Below are 14933 nucleotides of genomic sequence, written 5' to 3' on the forward strand. Positions count from 1 at the left end.
ATCGGTCACCCCTAACATAACCTTTCACTTACTAGCCCAGATCTTTCCACTGTTGCCACCATAGCAGCTATCCAAATCAAACGGTGTGCAAACACAGCTCAAACTCAGTGAAACACATTGTATTATGGTATGTCTTATTCCTCAGGCTGTGCTTTAAGCCTGTATAATGGCAGAAGCTCATCAGGCGGTGGCATTTCAGTTCACCGTCACTCCTGATGGCATCGACCTACAGTTGAGTCGAGAAGTTCTCAAACACATCTACATATCTGGAGTGACGTCATGGAAAAAACGTGCCATCCGCTTCAAGGTTTAATGTCTATCTATCCATCTATCCGTATGTCTATCTACAGTTGAAGTCAGAATTATTAAAGTCCCTGAATTATTAGCTGTTATTTATTTTTTTTCCCAATTTCTGTTCAATGGAGAGATTTTCTCAACACATTTCTAGACATAATAGTTTTAATAACTCATCCCTAATAACTGATTTATTTTATCTTTGCCATGATGACAGTAAATAATATTTGACTAGATATTTTTCATGACACTTCTATACAGCTTAAAGGGACAAAGGCCTAACTAGGTCCATTAGGTTAACTAGGCAGGATAGGGTAATTAGGTTATTAAGTTATTGTATAACAATGGTTTGTTCTGTAGACTATCGAAAACAAATAGCTGAAAGGGGCTAATAATTTTGACCTTAAAATGTTCTTTAAAAAATTTAAATTTGTTTTTATTCTAGCCGAAATAAAACAAGTAAGACTTTATCCAGAAGAAAACATATTATCTAACATACTGTGAAAATTTCCTTGCTCTGTTAAACATCATTTGGGAAATATTTTAAAATAAATAAGTAAATTAAAGGGGGTTTAATAATTCTGATTTAAACTGTATCTAATGAATGTCATCTTTTGCTTGTTTTGAGCAGAACAGTGTTCTGACGGGTGTTTACCCTGCCAGTCCCTCCAGCTGGTTAATTGTAGTCATTGCAATAATGAGCACCATGTATGCCAGGATCGACCCCTCCATGGGCACGATTGATAAGATCAAGACATCTCTACCAGTGAGGTAACTTAACAGCAGATTTATAGTAGCATGATGATAAGATAAACACAGATGCATAAATCTAAGCTGGCAACATGCATAATTACCACATTTAAAAAAAATAAAATTATGATTATGTATCAAATTAAAATTTGGATATTAAAGAAAATATTTAGGCAATAAATATCAGATTGTATATATCAGATCAAACAAGTCTTGGCCCACAGAATGTTGTCTGATTAGTTTGATCAAAAATATAAATAAAACTGATATATCCGGTTTTTGGTAGTGATTGGTCAACATCTATGTGCTATAAAGCATAATTATAACACACTTGGTTTCTATTTACAGACCCAGTCTGTTTAATTTGTGCTCTATCAGATGAAGCATGTTACACATAGGAACATCTTGTGCTATTTACTCTGTCAGGAACTTTTTCCTTTTTATGAATTTGCTGTATGCTTATGTATTATTATCTGTATAATACAATTTTTTACTGTACTCTACTATTCATATTTAAATAGCAGTTTTTACATATATTATACATTGTTTTTTATATCTTTTAGTGTTATTAATTCAAATGATTTATTATTATTGACATATCGTCACCTTAGAATTATAAGGTTCTATCTGACATTTTTGTCAAAATTTATTTACATTTTATTTACATTTATTTACTTTTTGGAGGAGTTATTGACATATTCTCATTAAATGACATATTTACATTATGGGATGTTTTTTAATAAGTTGTTTACATTTTAAGACTTTTTATTTAAAAAAACAAATGTTACACACATACTGTTTTCTATGGAATCCAAAAACTTTGAAGCTCAATATCTCAGAATCATTCAGAACGCAGATAGAACCTTATAATTCCAAGGTGACGATATTCTAAAGCAATGTTCTAAAATGTCTCTTTTTCCCCCATGTATAGTGATTTTATGACCGTTCAGACTCAGACGGTGTTGAGTGCCATCCTGTTTGCCACAGGTCTGTGGTTATCCGTCATATTCCTGCTGCGATGGATCCTCAAAGCTCTCCTGTCCTATCATGCCTGGATCTTTGAGTCACACGGCAAAATGAGTTACTCTACTAAAGTCTGGCTGGTGTGTCAATCAATAAATATAATAATCCAAATCCAGTGAGTGCAGTTCACAAAGTTCGATTCATGAATAACTCTCTCGTTTTTAGAGCCTTGTAAAGCTGCTGTCTGGACGTCGGCCGCTCCTTTACAGCTTTCAGGGATCTCTGCCACATCTGCCTGTACCGAGTATTGACGACACAATCAGAAGGGTAAAACATCATCGGCTGTCATGAGACTTTATAAATATCATGATATTAAGGATTAAAGGGCACCTAGGTTAGCCCTTTTTTTCAGATTTAGTATAAGTGTTTTGCGTCTCCAGAATGCTTTTGTAAAGTTTCAGCTCAAAACACCCATCAGATTTTTTATTATACCTTTTATTAAATTCCTATTTATACATTTTTTCACTGGGTGGCGGTTTTGGTGTACTGCTCCTTTAAGGCTAGTCCTCCCCGCCCACCGTTTCTACGTGCCTCTCTGCGTGCCTTAATCCTCTCCCTCGGCTGCAACATTCATACAATGATTATTGTTTTTCCCCTTTTATATATATATATACCGTATTTTCCGCACTATAAGGCGCACCGGATTATAAGACGCAGTCTCAATTACGGGGTCTATTTCTGTACTTAACCCATACATAAGGCGCACCGTATTATAAGGCGCACGCTAAAATACACTGTCTGCAAAAAAAAAAAAAGGTAATGGAAGCAAAACAGTTTAGTTGAACTTTATTGTACTATTTAACAATACACTCACATTATTTTTTTAATCAGTCTTCTCCCACAAATCCATCAAAGTCTTCATATTCTGTGTCTGAATTGAACAGCTGGGCAGTTTCGTCATCAAACACGCCGGGTTCTCTCTCATCATTGTCTGAGTCAGTCTCATTGCCGGGTAGCTGTTCAGCAATGATGCCGGCTTTTGCGAAAGCTCGGACAACAGTTAAAGCAGACACCTTAGCCCAGGCATCCACAATCCATTCACATATGGTGGCGTAACTCGCCCGGCGCTGCCTACCAGTCTTAGTAAAAGTGTGTTCGCCGTCTGTCATCCATTGCTCCCACGCAGCTCGCAACTTCACTTTAAACGCCCTGTTTTGATTGGTTTATTGCTGCTGCGTACGGAGTGTACGTTTTACGTCTCTGTGTCGGCGGGAAATGCTCCGACAGCCAATCAAGCGGAGCGCTTTCCGAAATCACACAACAACATTTTTACAGATTTTTGAACTCTGTGCACACATAAAGCGCACCGGATTATTAGGCGCACGGCCGTTTTATAACAAAATTTAAGGCTTTTAGGTGCGCCTTATAGTGCGGAAAATACGGTATATATATATATATATATATATATATATATATATATATATATATATATATATATATATATATATATATATATATATATAAATATATGCTGCACAATACAAATAAAACAAATTTTAATATTCAATTTAAAAAAATAAACACCCTTAATGTGTTTATGCCTTTATAAAGATTTTCATGGTAATGTTTACTTTCACCGTCTCATTTAGGAAACTCCTGACACAAATAACAACATGCTAATTCATGCTGGAAACATGCTAGCAACATGCTCATTCATGTTGGAATCATGCTAACGACATGCTAATTCATGCTGGAAACATGCTAACGACATGCTAATTCATGCTGGAAACATTCTAACAACCTACTAATTCATGTTAGAATAATGCTAATTCATGCAAGAAACATGCTAACAACATGCTAATTTATGTTAGAAACATGCTAGATCATGTTGGAATCATGCTAGCAACATGCTAATTCATGCTGGAAACATTCTAACAACATACTAATTCATGTTAGAATAATGCTAATCGACATGTGTTTGATTAAAATGATCATTGTACAACTAAAATGCTTTGGCCGTCTTCCTTCAAATGATTTCTTTTCATTATTTTAGTATCTAGAATCAGTTCGACCTCTTCTGGATGATGAGCAGTATAAACAGATGGAGACGGTTGCTAATGACTTCAAAAAGGATCCTGCACCCAAATTACAAAAACACCTAAAGCTCAAATCCTGGTGGGCCACGAATTATGTAAGAAACTATGTATATGAGCTTCTACATAGAGTACTTTATACCAATGTAAAAGCCTCTAAAACATGCTGGCAGACTAAACGAAGGTGTGTGTAAACAGGTGAGTGACTGGTGGGAGGAGTATATCTACCTCAGAGGACGAGACCCCATCATGGTCAACAGCAACTTCTACACTATGGTGAATATGAAATCAAATCACACATGAATTTACAATTGCAATTAAAAAAAAGACTACCACAACTTTTGTTTCATGCTGACTTTAAGTCTAAATTATAAATAACAGCCCAACGGCAACACCTGCTGAATAACCATAGAAAAACACATTGTAAACTTTTAAGGAGCTTGTTTATGCATAGCCTTATGTAAAAAACACTGTCTAAAACTCTTGTTTTCCATCTGCCAGGATCTGCTGTATGTAATCCCCACATATCGACAGGCTGCACGCGCAGGAAATGTAGTTCATGCTATGCTGCAGTTTCGCCGTAAGCTGGAGCGAGGAGAGCTTACCCCGGTACAGAGACAGCTTTTCCACCCAACACTCAAATAGCATGCAAAAATATATATGAAGTTTCTATTTTAACTGTTATTCATTCTCTCTCCCCAGCTGAGAGCTCTTGGGATTGTCCCGATGTGCTCTTTTCAGTACGAGAGGATGTTCAACACCACTCGTATCCCTGGCATTGAGACTGGTAATTTTATGACAGTTTATGTAGATTAAAAAGACAATTCACGCCAAAATTTCCCATTTACTCACCATTTACTATGCCTCAAGTGGTTCTTTGAGTTTCTTTTTTCTATTTAACACAAAAGAAGATATTTTGAAGAATGTTGCAAACTTGCCATCAACATCAAAGTGTCTCCAACATTTTTCGAAATATCTTCTTTTGTGTTCGACAAGGCTCAGACAGGTTTGGATAAAGTTAAGAGTGAGTAAATGATGACTGTATTCAATTTTTGGGTCAATATCCCTTACAAAATTGTTAGTCCAAACCATGATGGTTTTCTTACACTGCTTTGTTTATGCTCAGATTTTGTGCAGCATCTGAAGGACAGAAAGCACTTGGTTGTGTACCATCGAGGCCGTTTCTTTAAGGTCTGGCTGTACTACGGCGGTCGCCACCTTTTGCCCTCAGAGCTGGAGCTCCAGTTTCAAAGAATCCTGGATGACAAGTCTGAACCTCAACCTGGAGAGCTCAAGCTGCCTTCACTGACTGCTGGAAACAGGTGAAGATTATATATACCTGCAGTCGTGTGCACTCAAATAATGATTTTTGCTGCTTGTTCCAACAAACAATTTGCTGAATCAACACAATTCTTGATTTATTTGGAGGACAACTTCATTGTTTTATGTTCAATCTACTTGAATTTTTTAAAAACAATTAAGTTAACTTAACCAATTTGTGTTTGGCCAACATAAAGGTATTGTGTGGAACCCAGCATTTTTTTTACAGTGCATGTGGTCCAAGAGGCTTTAAGGATGTTTTCAGATTTGCAGTGTATCGATTGTGTTTTGAGATCTCCTACAATGTTTACATCCAAGGTCAAAAACTCTGTTTCCCCCCTAATATAAACTTTCCTCCTAATATACACTATTTTATATTTTATATATATATAGTGGCCTTCAATTTTTTATACATCTCAACATACATCAATCAAATGGACTAAAAATATTAAGTTAATCTTTTTATAACTTAAAAAAAAATAATTGAAACCTGATTAACATATTAAGATAAGTTAAAGTAACATAAAAACATTTGTTGTCATGACTTGTCAGTGCTTTCCATAGGTTTGACATATACTTGCAGTGGTAGCCGGATTGAAACACACCTTTTACCACCAGCACATAAATAGTTAACTATAAAATTATACGCATAAAACACATAAAATTATTGACAGCTAAGAAATGAAAGCAAAACCAAATCCCAGACATTTTAGTAGATTTAGAAAACCCAACCAGACGCAGAGCATGTGAGACTGTCTGTGGAGGGGTTGACAGTTCTCGCGTACACAGAATGATCAGTATGAAACCGGTAAAGGAGAGAAGATTTTCCACTCCTTAATCAGTCACGGATGTTTGTTTATATTGGGCGGATACAAAAACAGTGTAAAAGGGTGATGATAATAATAGTAAAAAAAAATTATCACTAAATACTTGGGCAGCCGTTAATATACCTGGGCGGCCTGCCCAAGTAAAGTCTATGTGTGGGAAGCACTGCTTGTTGTAATTTTTTTAGTGTTTTTTTTTTTGATATTTGGCACAAGTTAATCAGAATGGAAGTGATGATTTTGTTACCATTGACCAATGGAAATGGTGCTTTATTCACAAATGTTTTATGCAAATTTCCAGTTTGAGCATAAGTCTAATTCGCATCTTTGGATGTAAACATAGCTAATGTCTGAAATGGTTTGTTCAAGACTCAAGTCTCTCTAATCCCCACCTTACAGAGAGCCTACTCTGTTCTGATTGGTCAGATGACTGGATAAGTCTATTTGTATTGGTTGACTATTTACTGCACGTTACCTGAATTGTAGCTCTGGAGCAGGGGTGGGAAAACTCGGTCCTGGAGGGCCAGTGTCCTGCAAAGTTTAGCTCCAACACTAATCAAACACACCTGAACATGCTAATCAGTGTCTTCAAGATCACTAGAAATCTATAAGCAGGTGCGTTTGATTAGAGTTGGAGCTAAACTGTGCAGGACACCGGCCCTCCAGGACCGAGTTTGCCCACCCCTGCTCTAGAGGCTACCTAATCATTTGTAACCGCAGTGATAAGAACCGCAGGAAAAAAAAAGTCCCACAAGTTTAAAACCAAATGAGAATGAGTAATAATTGATGAATGTAATCTTCCTCTTTAACACACATCCAGAGTTCCTTGGGCCAGGGCTCGTTTGAAGTATTTTAGGGAGGGTGTCAACCATGCAGCACTGGAGGCCATTGAAACGGCTGCCTTTTTTCTGACCCTGGATGATGAAGCGCATGGATACGATCCGGAGAATATACGGTCCTTAGACCTCTACGCCAAATCTCTACTGCATGGAAAGTGCTATGACAGGTTGGCACAGTTCAATCAGTATTATGTACAGTGCCTATAGAAAATCATCATACCCTGAGAAAATCGATAGCTTTATGCACACTACACCCTGCTTTCAAAAGATCTTCTGGATAAAGTTGTAGAAAGGCACAGGATAGGAGAAGGCTACCAAAACATTTCAAAGGCCGGAAAAGCCATTGGAATGTGATATGTTTCAGACTGTACGACGATTAAAGAAATTATTTCAAAGATGATTTTCCATAGATACTGCTTATACTGTTTATCATTACTAATATTATCCATTTATTGTTTGATTTTTATTTTAATATACGCAATTTTATATAATATTTACTACTCCTAAAATAGTTTTAATGTCATATAACTTAGGTATGTTTTATGTATTATTTTTACAGCTTTATTTTAGTAAATTTGTTAAGTACTTGTGCCATAATCGTTTATCATGTTTTTATATTTCCATTTAAATTTAATTTCCATTTAGTATGTTATTTTAGTACTAGAGTTGGGTCGATAGATGATGCTATCGTCCATTGCCGATGGCCGATAGCCATCATGGTGTTGAGCCGGCATCGCAATCCTCCACCCCGCCCCCGTTGCAGCAGCAACCCGCTTGTGAAAAAACACACACGGCCCCGTTTACACTAATACGTCTTTAGCGAAAATCATCCACGTTCACACTGGTGTTTCATCTAGCATTTCTGAAAAGATCTCCCTCTATACAACTGTAAACGCACATCACGTGGCCACATGCACACACTCTGTCATGCGCTACAGTGTCTGGGCTCCAGCAGTCAGCCCAGAGAGCAGTGCACGTAGGGCAATTTATTAAGGATGTACCGCTGGATCGCGTCTCACTATAGTTGTTAAATGTGATATTTAATAAATCTGGTCTCTATCTAATGACTCTTCTGTCTTTTGAATCTATCAGGTAAGTTGTCACAGCGTCGCTACACTGCTTCAAGCTTGTACTTAGTAATTTTAGCGAAAACCTCAGATACTGTTGGTTGGTTGCTGTTGGTTGTGCACCATTTTTACCAACCAAGCTTGTCGAGGGCCATTATAATGACACAGATAACGATCACTCTGCCTATTCATGCCAGAGTCCCGCGGAAAAAAAGTTATTGGCAGGTGGTAACTTTGTGTGTAACTTATCTTTATTTATTTTTGATTTAGTTATGGATAAGACCATGCGTAGTTGGAATGGTAGGCTACAAATAATTAATTTAGTATGAATTAATTAATTATTCATAAATAATTAATTCACCACCGCCAACGACAACGATGTCATTGTCCATCACAATGTTTTACATTCGACATCGTACGATGCCAAATTGGTCGACATCGCCCAACCCTATCCGCTTCTTAACTGTGACGTCACACGAAGTGGCTTCCGGGTCCAAGCACTCTATCAAACTGTATGGGGAGGCTCAGGAAATGGTAATAATAAACCTTTACAATGCGATGTAATACTTTCGAAAATGACGATTACAATATATATGTCCATGCCAAATATCAGATGGGCAGAAAGTGATTCATTTTTTTATAAATTGTTCAAATTTTGGTATTTGTGAAGCAGCAAGCCCAGAGATTGTTGTGTACACTATGACTTTAAATAAAATTTACTTTAATGTGTGATATGACTAAAAGTGATCATAAACGTATGTTTTGTCAATTCAAATGAGTGGCGGCTTGGACCAGGAAATAGTATTACATACATTACCAACACGTCACCACTTAACAAGTGGATAAAGTACTTTATCAAAGAGCAATTTATTTCAGTATTATTTTGTCAGCTTATATCAATAAAACGTTCATTACTGTTTTAATATTTCAGAAAATCTAATAATTTAGGTATATATTTATATTTTATTATTATTTTAATGATTTTATGTAAAAAACCCATTATATTTTATCATTTTTTATATTTCCAGTTAGTCCATTTGAGTAATTTTATTACTTTATTAAAAAGCTCATTTTTACTTAGGTTTTTCTATATAAATTATCTTTTATTTAATTTAAACTTAAGTAGCTTTGGTTTTAAGCAATAGTCATATTATTTAATATAATATGTATTACTATTTTAATATTTCAGAATATCAAATAATTTAGGTATATTTTTAGATTTTTATTATTTTTAATGACTTTATCTAAGCTTAATTTAATGATACTAATGATCATTTTCATTATCATTAATAATTTAATTATCTTAATAACATTTAACTCTTGGTGGTGACCATCACATTTAAACCACATAAGCACAAAGAAATGTACATTTACTGAATCAACTTCTCGTATATTTCACTCCAGGTGGTTTGATAAATCCTTCAATTTGATTGTGTACAAGAATGGCAAAATGGGTGTCAACACTGAGCATTCATGGGCTGACTCTCCTATCATTGGACACATGTGGGAGGTAAACGATTATTCAAAGATAGTTCTGACAATTTTGGCCAGTATCAATATCCATTGGCAAGTATCAACATCCATTTCAACTTTCTCTTTAGTACATTTTAGCCACAGATTGTTTCCACCTGGGATATACAGCAGAGGGACATTGCAAAGGAGACGTCAACAAAACCCTTGTACCGCCTACCAGGCTACAGTGGGACATCCCAAAAGCGGTGTGAATTACATTTCAAAATTGGAAGATTTAAACTAAGACTAAAGGCGTTTTATTGGTATGTTGATATCTGATTATAGTGTATTATGTCTCTCCCAGTGCCAGGAGATTATCGAAGGCTCCTATATGATTGCAAAGGGAATCGCTGATGATGTGGATTTCCACGGCTGCTTGTTTAATGAGTTTGGGAAGGGCCTGATAAAGAAATGCAGAACAAGTCCGGATGCTTTTATCCAGCTGGCACTGCAACTAGCTCAATATAGGGTATAAGTCAAGTCACGCGTACAGTTGAAGTCAAAGTTATTAGCCATCATGGATTTTTTTTTCTTTATTTTTCAAATATTTACCAAATATTGTTTAACAGAGCAGGGAATTTTTACAGTATTTCCTATAATATTTTTTTATTCTGGAGAAAGTCTTATTTGTTTTATTTCGGCTAGAATAAAAGCAGTTTTTATTATTATTTTTTTACTTTTTTAAAGTCAATATTATTAGCCCCTTAAGCAATGTTTTTTTTTTTTTTTTTGGATTGTCTTGCCTTGTTAACCTAGTAACACACTTAAATTGCACTTTAAGCTGAATATCAGTTATAAATGAAATATTAAAACTATTATGTTTAGAAATGTGTTGAAAAAATCTTATTTCCTTAATCAATCAATTTACACAGGTGGGGTAATAATTCTGACTTCAACTGTACATGCATATATTGCTCTGCAAATGTGTGTCTGTATATTTTGAACAAACTGTTTCCATGAACTTTGTTTTTCTGGTGCAGGACAAGGGTGAGTTTTGTCTGACTTACGAATCCTCCATGACCCGAATGTTTCGCGAGGGCCGGACGGAAACTGTGCGCTCGTGCACTTGCGAGTCTACAGCATTTGTAAGAGCAATGGAGGATTGAAAAAACCACGGTGAGAGAACGACACAATCCTGGAGTCACACAGTAGAACGACGGCTATAACGATAACAGTATTAGCGTCAACACCAGCAAACTTTCTATTTAATAGAGGCGATTTCTGTTGTCGTACACTTTAAATACTGGTGTATTTTCAAAGCAATCACAGCAATTAGTAACATTTTGATTAAGTGGCTAATTGACATTAATTTGTACATTTAAATTTTTTTATAAAAACATTTCGATATTCGAGAAGTATTAAGACCACTGTTGAAACATCCAGTGGGACATTAAAGAGAATCAAACCTGATGAAGACCTTGTAGGTCAAAATGTGGTCCAATTCAATTTTCTTTTGAGAGCCAAAGTGGCAGTGTGCTGATTCAATTTTGTTTGCCTTGATCAAGCACCCGCCTTCAGGATTTTCTTAGATGTGCGCACACTGATGTCTTTTATTTATTTATTTTTTTTTAATCAGCACTTAACCAGTCGTATAAACTTATAAATGAACATTTTGTGAATGAAATTGTCCTCTTTTACCTTTGCCAGAATGAGCACAGGTTAGCGCTCTTCAAAGAAGCAGCAGAGAAGCATCAGAACATGTACCGTCTGGCCATGACAGGAGCTGGGATCGACCGCCATCTCTTCTGCCTCTACATTGTGTCCAAAGTCATGGGCATAGACTCGCCCTTCCTCAAACAGGTGTGTGCCAGTCTGTTATAGAATGACATTGGGCTGAACAATATATTGTTTGAGCATTGATATCACAATGTGAGTATCAGCAATAGTCACATAGTCAGATTAAATTATTTGTCAAAGATTAAAAAATAAAGATATTAATAAATAATATATATTTTAATCATTTATACAATGATGACCATGTTATTTTACAGTTGCTTGTTCAATTTCTGTATTTGAATACTGTTACACTCACCAGAAAGCCATAAAGCACTATTTATTTCACTTTTATTCTTTCTCTGTCATATTAGATTGTAATTGCAAATAAAGCTTGTAATTTATTATAATTTATGCAGATGTACTGCACAGAAAATGACTTGAATATCTAAATTAATGAAATCTCTCCAAATAGAGCTATTCAAATCATCTGGTCAAAACTATATATTCATATTGCAGCAAACAAAATATGGCAATGTCAGATTTTTCCAATATCATGCAGGCCCTACAATCAGTGGTGTAGTCCTAAAAAAAATAGGTGTACTATTATCCACCCAATCCAAATTTAAAAGTAGGCCAAAGAAACGACGAAAGTCAATGTATCTTTGATTCATTGATTTATATATCTTAGATTATATATATATATATTATATATATCTATATATATATATATATATATTTATACATATATATATATATATATATTATATTATATATTATTATATATATATATATATATATATATACATACATACATATATACATATATATATATATATGGATTCTGGCGCCATTTTTATATCAAATTTAAGGGGGATTGAGGTGGTCATTTAGTTAGTGTACAGGTAATCGCAAGTGTTAGGTGGGGGCTGAATGGAAATATAGGAGTGCTAAAGCGCACCGCCCATTTGCTGTTTTACAATTTTACTTGAAACGTTTCAGGCAAGACATCATTCAGCTAATTTGTTTGTGGATCTTCGAAAACTGAAATACTCAATGTACAAAAATTAGGGAAGTCTAATCACCAAAACAAGTGAGTATACAGAGAGTATGATCCTCAGAAGTCGTAATACCCAAACAGCTCGTGGAAAAAAGTAGGCATACTGAGTATACGTGCGTATAGCAAGGACTACACAACTGCCTACAATGACATATCAGTTTTAACATACCTTTTAAAAACCCAAGGACACCTTCTTTTCATAGGTTTTGTCAGAGCCCTGGCGTCTCTCCACCAGTCAAACTCCCCAACAGCAGCTCAATCTCATTGACCACTCAGAAGTTCCCCAAATATGTGTCAGCTGGAGGAGGCTTTGGACCTGTGAGTCTCTCTGCAGCCCTCTACAGTATACAATGTGTCATTATTTACAGCAACATGTATAGTAAAGGACTGTACTACTCTTTTAAACAGGTTGCAGATGACGGTTATGGTGTTTTCTTACATCATTGTCGGCGAGAATCTCATTACATTCCACATTTCCAGCAAGTTCTCCAGTCCTGAGACGGTAAGAGGATTTCGATTATAACATTGTACACAGATGATCCTGATCAGATACTATTCAAGTATTTATATCTTCTTAAGGACTTGTTCATACAAGAACAATAACATCAGTAACTATATATAAGCGTCCATACTAACTGGGATTAAGGAAGTTCTGTTTGTATAAAAGCGCGCGATTCGGTAATGCGCGTGGCAGTGTGTTTATGGGAGCGCGCGCTTTTAAAATAAAATGGATTTTGATTGGCTAGTAGTGTTTTTATTGTCAGAATAACACAGAATGATAACTATGAAGATAAATCAGAAAATGGATTAGCATCCACACCAACACTATATAAAGGTTAAGTTTTGCCACATTTAAAGAGCAGGATAGACTCCACTTTATCGTCCATTAACTTAGACAGTGGTTCATTTAATAGTTTCTCGTGTCATTATATTTAGGACATACGCTATTCTTTTAGGGCATTTTGAAAGACATGTTGCTTATGTTGAGCATTTGATTCGATTTGGATGGGATTGTTAACGATTGATTAAAATTCAATTTCGTCCCCAAGAAATGACGGCTTGTAAGAATGTTTGTGATTAAAGGGATATTTCACCCGTGGTTTACTGTTCCAAATTCATTGTAAACCTGACTTCACGTGGTTTATTGTTTTTATACAAAACAGTTAAAATACATTTATTAAAAGCAAATGTATGTGTATGTGTTGTTAATTGTGTTAAAGTAACCCTGTTGAAAAATCCAGCTTAAACCAGCCTAGGCTGGTTGGCCAGCCTGTTTTTAGAAGGGTTTTGGCCATTTCCAGGCTGGTTTCCAGCTATTTCCAGCCTGGTCTTTGCTGGTTAGGCTGGAAAATGACCAGCTAAATCCAGCTAATAACAGCCTGGCCAGCCTGGTTTAAGCTGGATATTGCTGGTTTTGGCTAGGCTGGTCAAGCTGGTCATCACCCAGCGTGACCAGCAAAGACCAGGCTGGAAATGGCTGGAAACCCAGCCTGTTAAATGGCCAAAACCCCTCTAAAACCAGGCTGGTCGACTAACTAAAACCAGCCAACCAGCCTTGGCTGGTTTAAGCAGTTTTTTTTCATTAATCAAAGACCATAATTCTGCTGGAAGAAAATAGTCTCTGACAGAAACAGCCGGTTCCTAAGTTTAACATGGCCTCAGAAATAAACGTAGGCCTAATGTTGTCTACATTAGGCCTACGTTATTTCTGAGGCCATGTTAAACTTAGAACCGGCTGTTTCTGTCAGAGGACTATTTTCTTCCAGCAGAATTATGGTCTTTGATTAAAGCCAGCAGAGGTCACCTCCAGTTCATTAAATAAAAACTAAAGTTAATTTTGGCAGAAATACATAATGCATGAAACTGTAGCAACACAGATGCAGTGATGGAGAATTTATGCTTTGAACGAGGCTCAGCCAATCAGAATCAACTGGACCTGTCCATTTTATAAATGATGATTTAATACTATTACTATCCAAATCCAACTCTGCTTCTGTCTATCTTTGGCTTTTTTGTCCTCAGGACTCTTTCCGCTTTGGGCAGAACATCAGACAGGCCATGCTGGATATAAGAGCTCTATTCAACCAAAAGAGAAGAAGATGTGACTCCGGTAACCAAGAAGCTTCAGCTCAAAAAGCTGATCCAGCACCAATTAGCAATCACAACCACCACAAATAGCAGCGATTAAAGGGTGATAGCATTAACACATGTGTAAATATATTGCAATTATTTATAGCAAGCAACAAGCCTATTGAATTAGTGCACTTAGATAAATGAGATTTACGCTGGTGATGAAAGAAGTGTAAAAATGTACTGTATTTAATTGTAAATATTTTAGTATGTAGCAAATGGTTGTAAATATTTAATTTGTGCATACATTTATGCTCTGCATTTAAATAAACACCTGAAAAGTGATACACAAGTGCCTTCATCTTAAAACCCATCAGATACACACTTTTCAAGAATTTAAAAAAAGATTGGAAGATTATTGGTAGGGT

The 14933-nt window shown here is 35.9% G+C and overlaps 1 protein-coding gene across 1 annotated transcript in view; it reads left to right on the forward strand.

Annotated features, from left to right (window-relative positions):
• Window positions 1-11399, forward strand: part of LOC130245496 (carnitine O-palmitoyltransferase 1, liver isoform-like) — a 12679-nt gene extending 1280 nt beyond the window's left edge. The window contains exons 2-16 of the mRNA XM_056478194.1: window positions 146-307; window positions 926-1065; window positions 1976-2147; window positions 2233-2334; window positions 4061-4198; window positions 4299-4376; window positions 4602-4709; window positions 4803-4887; window positions 5227-5422; window positions 7065-7250; window positions 9555-9660; window positions 9752-9868; window positions 9967-10131; window positions 10643-10778; window positions 11310-11399. Of these exons, the coding sequence (XP_056334169.1) occupies window positions 167-307; window positions 926-1065; window positions 1976-2147; window positions 2233-2334; window positions 4061-4198; window positions 4299-4376; window positions 4602-4709; window positions 4803-4887; window positions 5227-5422; window positions 7065-7250; window positions 9555-9660; window positions 9752-9868; window positions 9967-10131; window positions 10643-10768 (1860 nt within the window). The 5' untranslated portion in view covers window positions 146-166 and the 3' untranslated portion in view covers window positions 10769-10778; window positions 11310-11399. The remainder of the gene's footprint in view (window positions 1-145; window positions 308-925; window positions 1066-1975; window positions 2148-2232; window positions 2335-4060; window positions 4199-4298; window positions 4377-4601; window positions 4710-4802; window positions 4888-5226; window positions 5423-7064; window positions 7251-9554; window positions 9661-9751; window positions 9869-9966; window positions 10132-10642; window positions 10779-11309) is intronic.
• The last annotated feature ends 3534 nt before the right edge of the window (window positions 11400-14933 follow it).

Source organism: Danio aesculapii, chromosome 18 (genome assembly GCF_903798145.1).
Source record: "Danio aesculapii chromosome 18, fDanAes4.1, whole genome shotgun sequence".
Classification (NCBI taxonomy): Eukaryota; Metazoa; Chordata; class Actinopteri; order Cypriniformes; family Danionidae; genus Danio; species Danio aesculapii.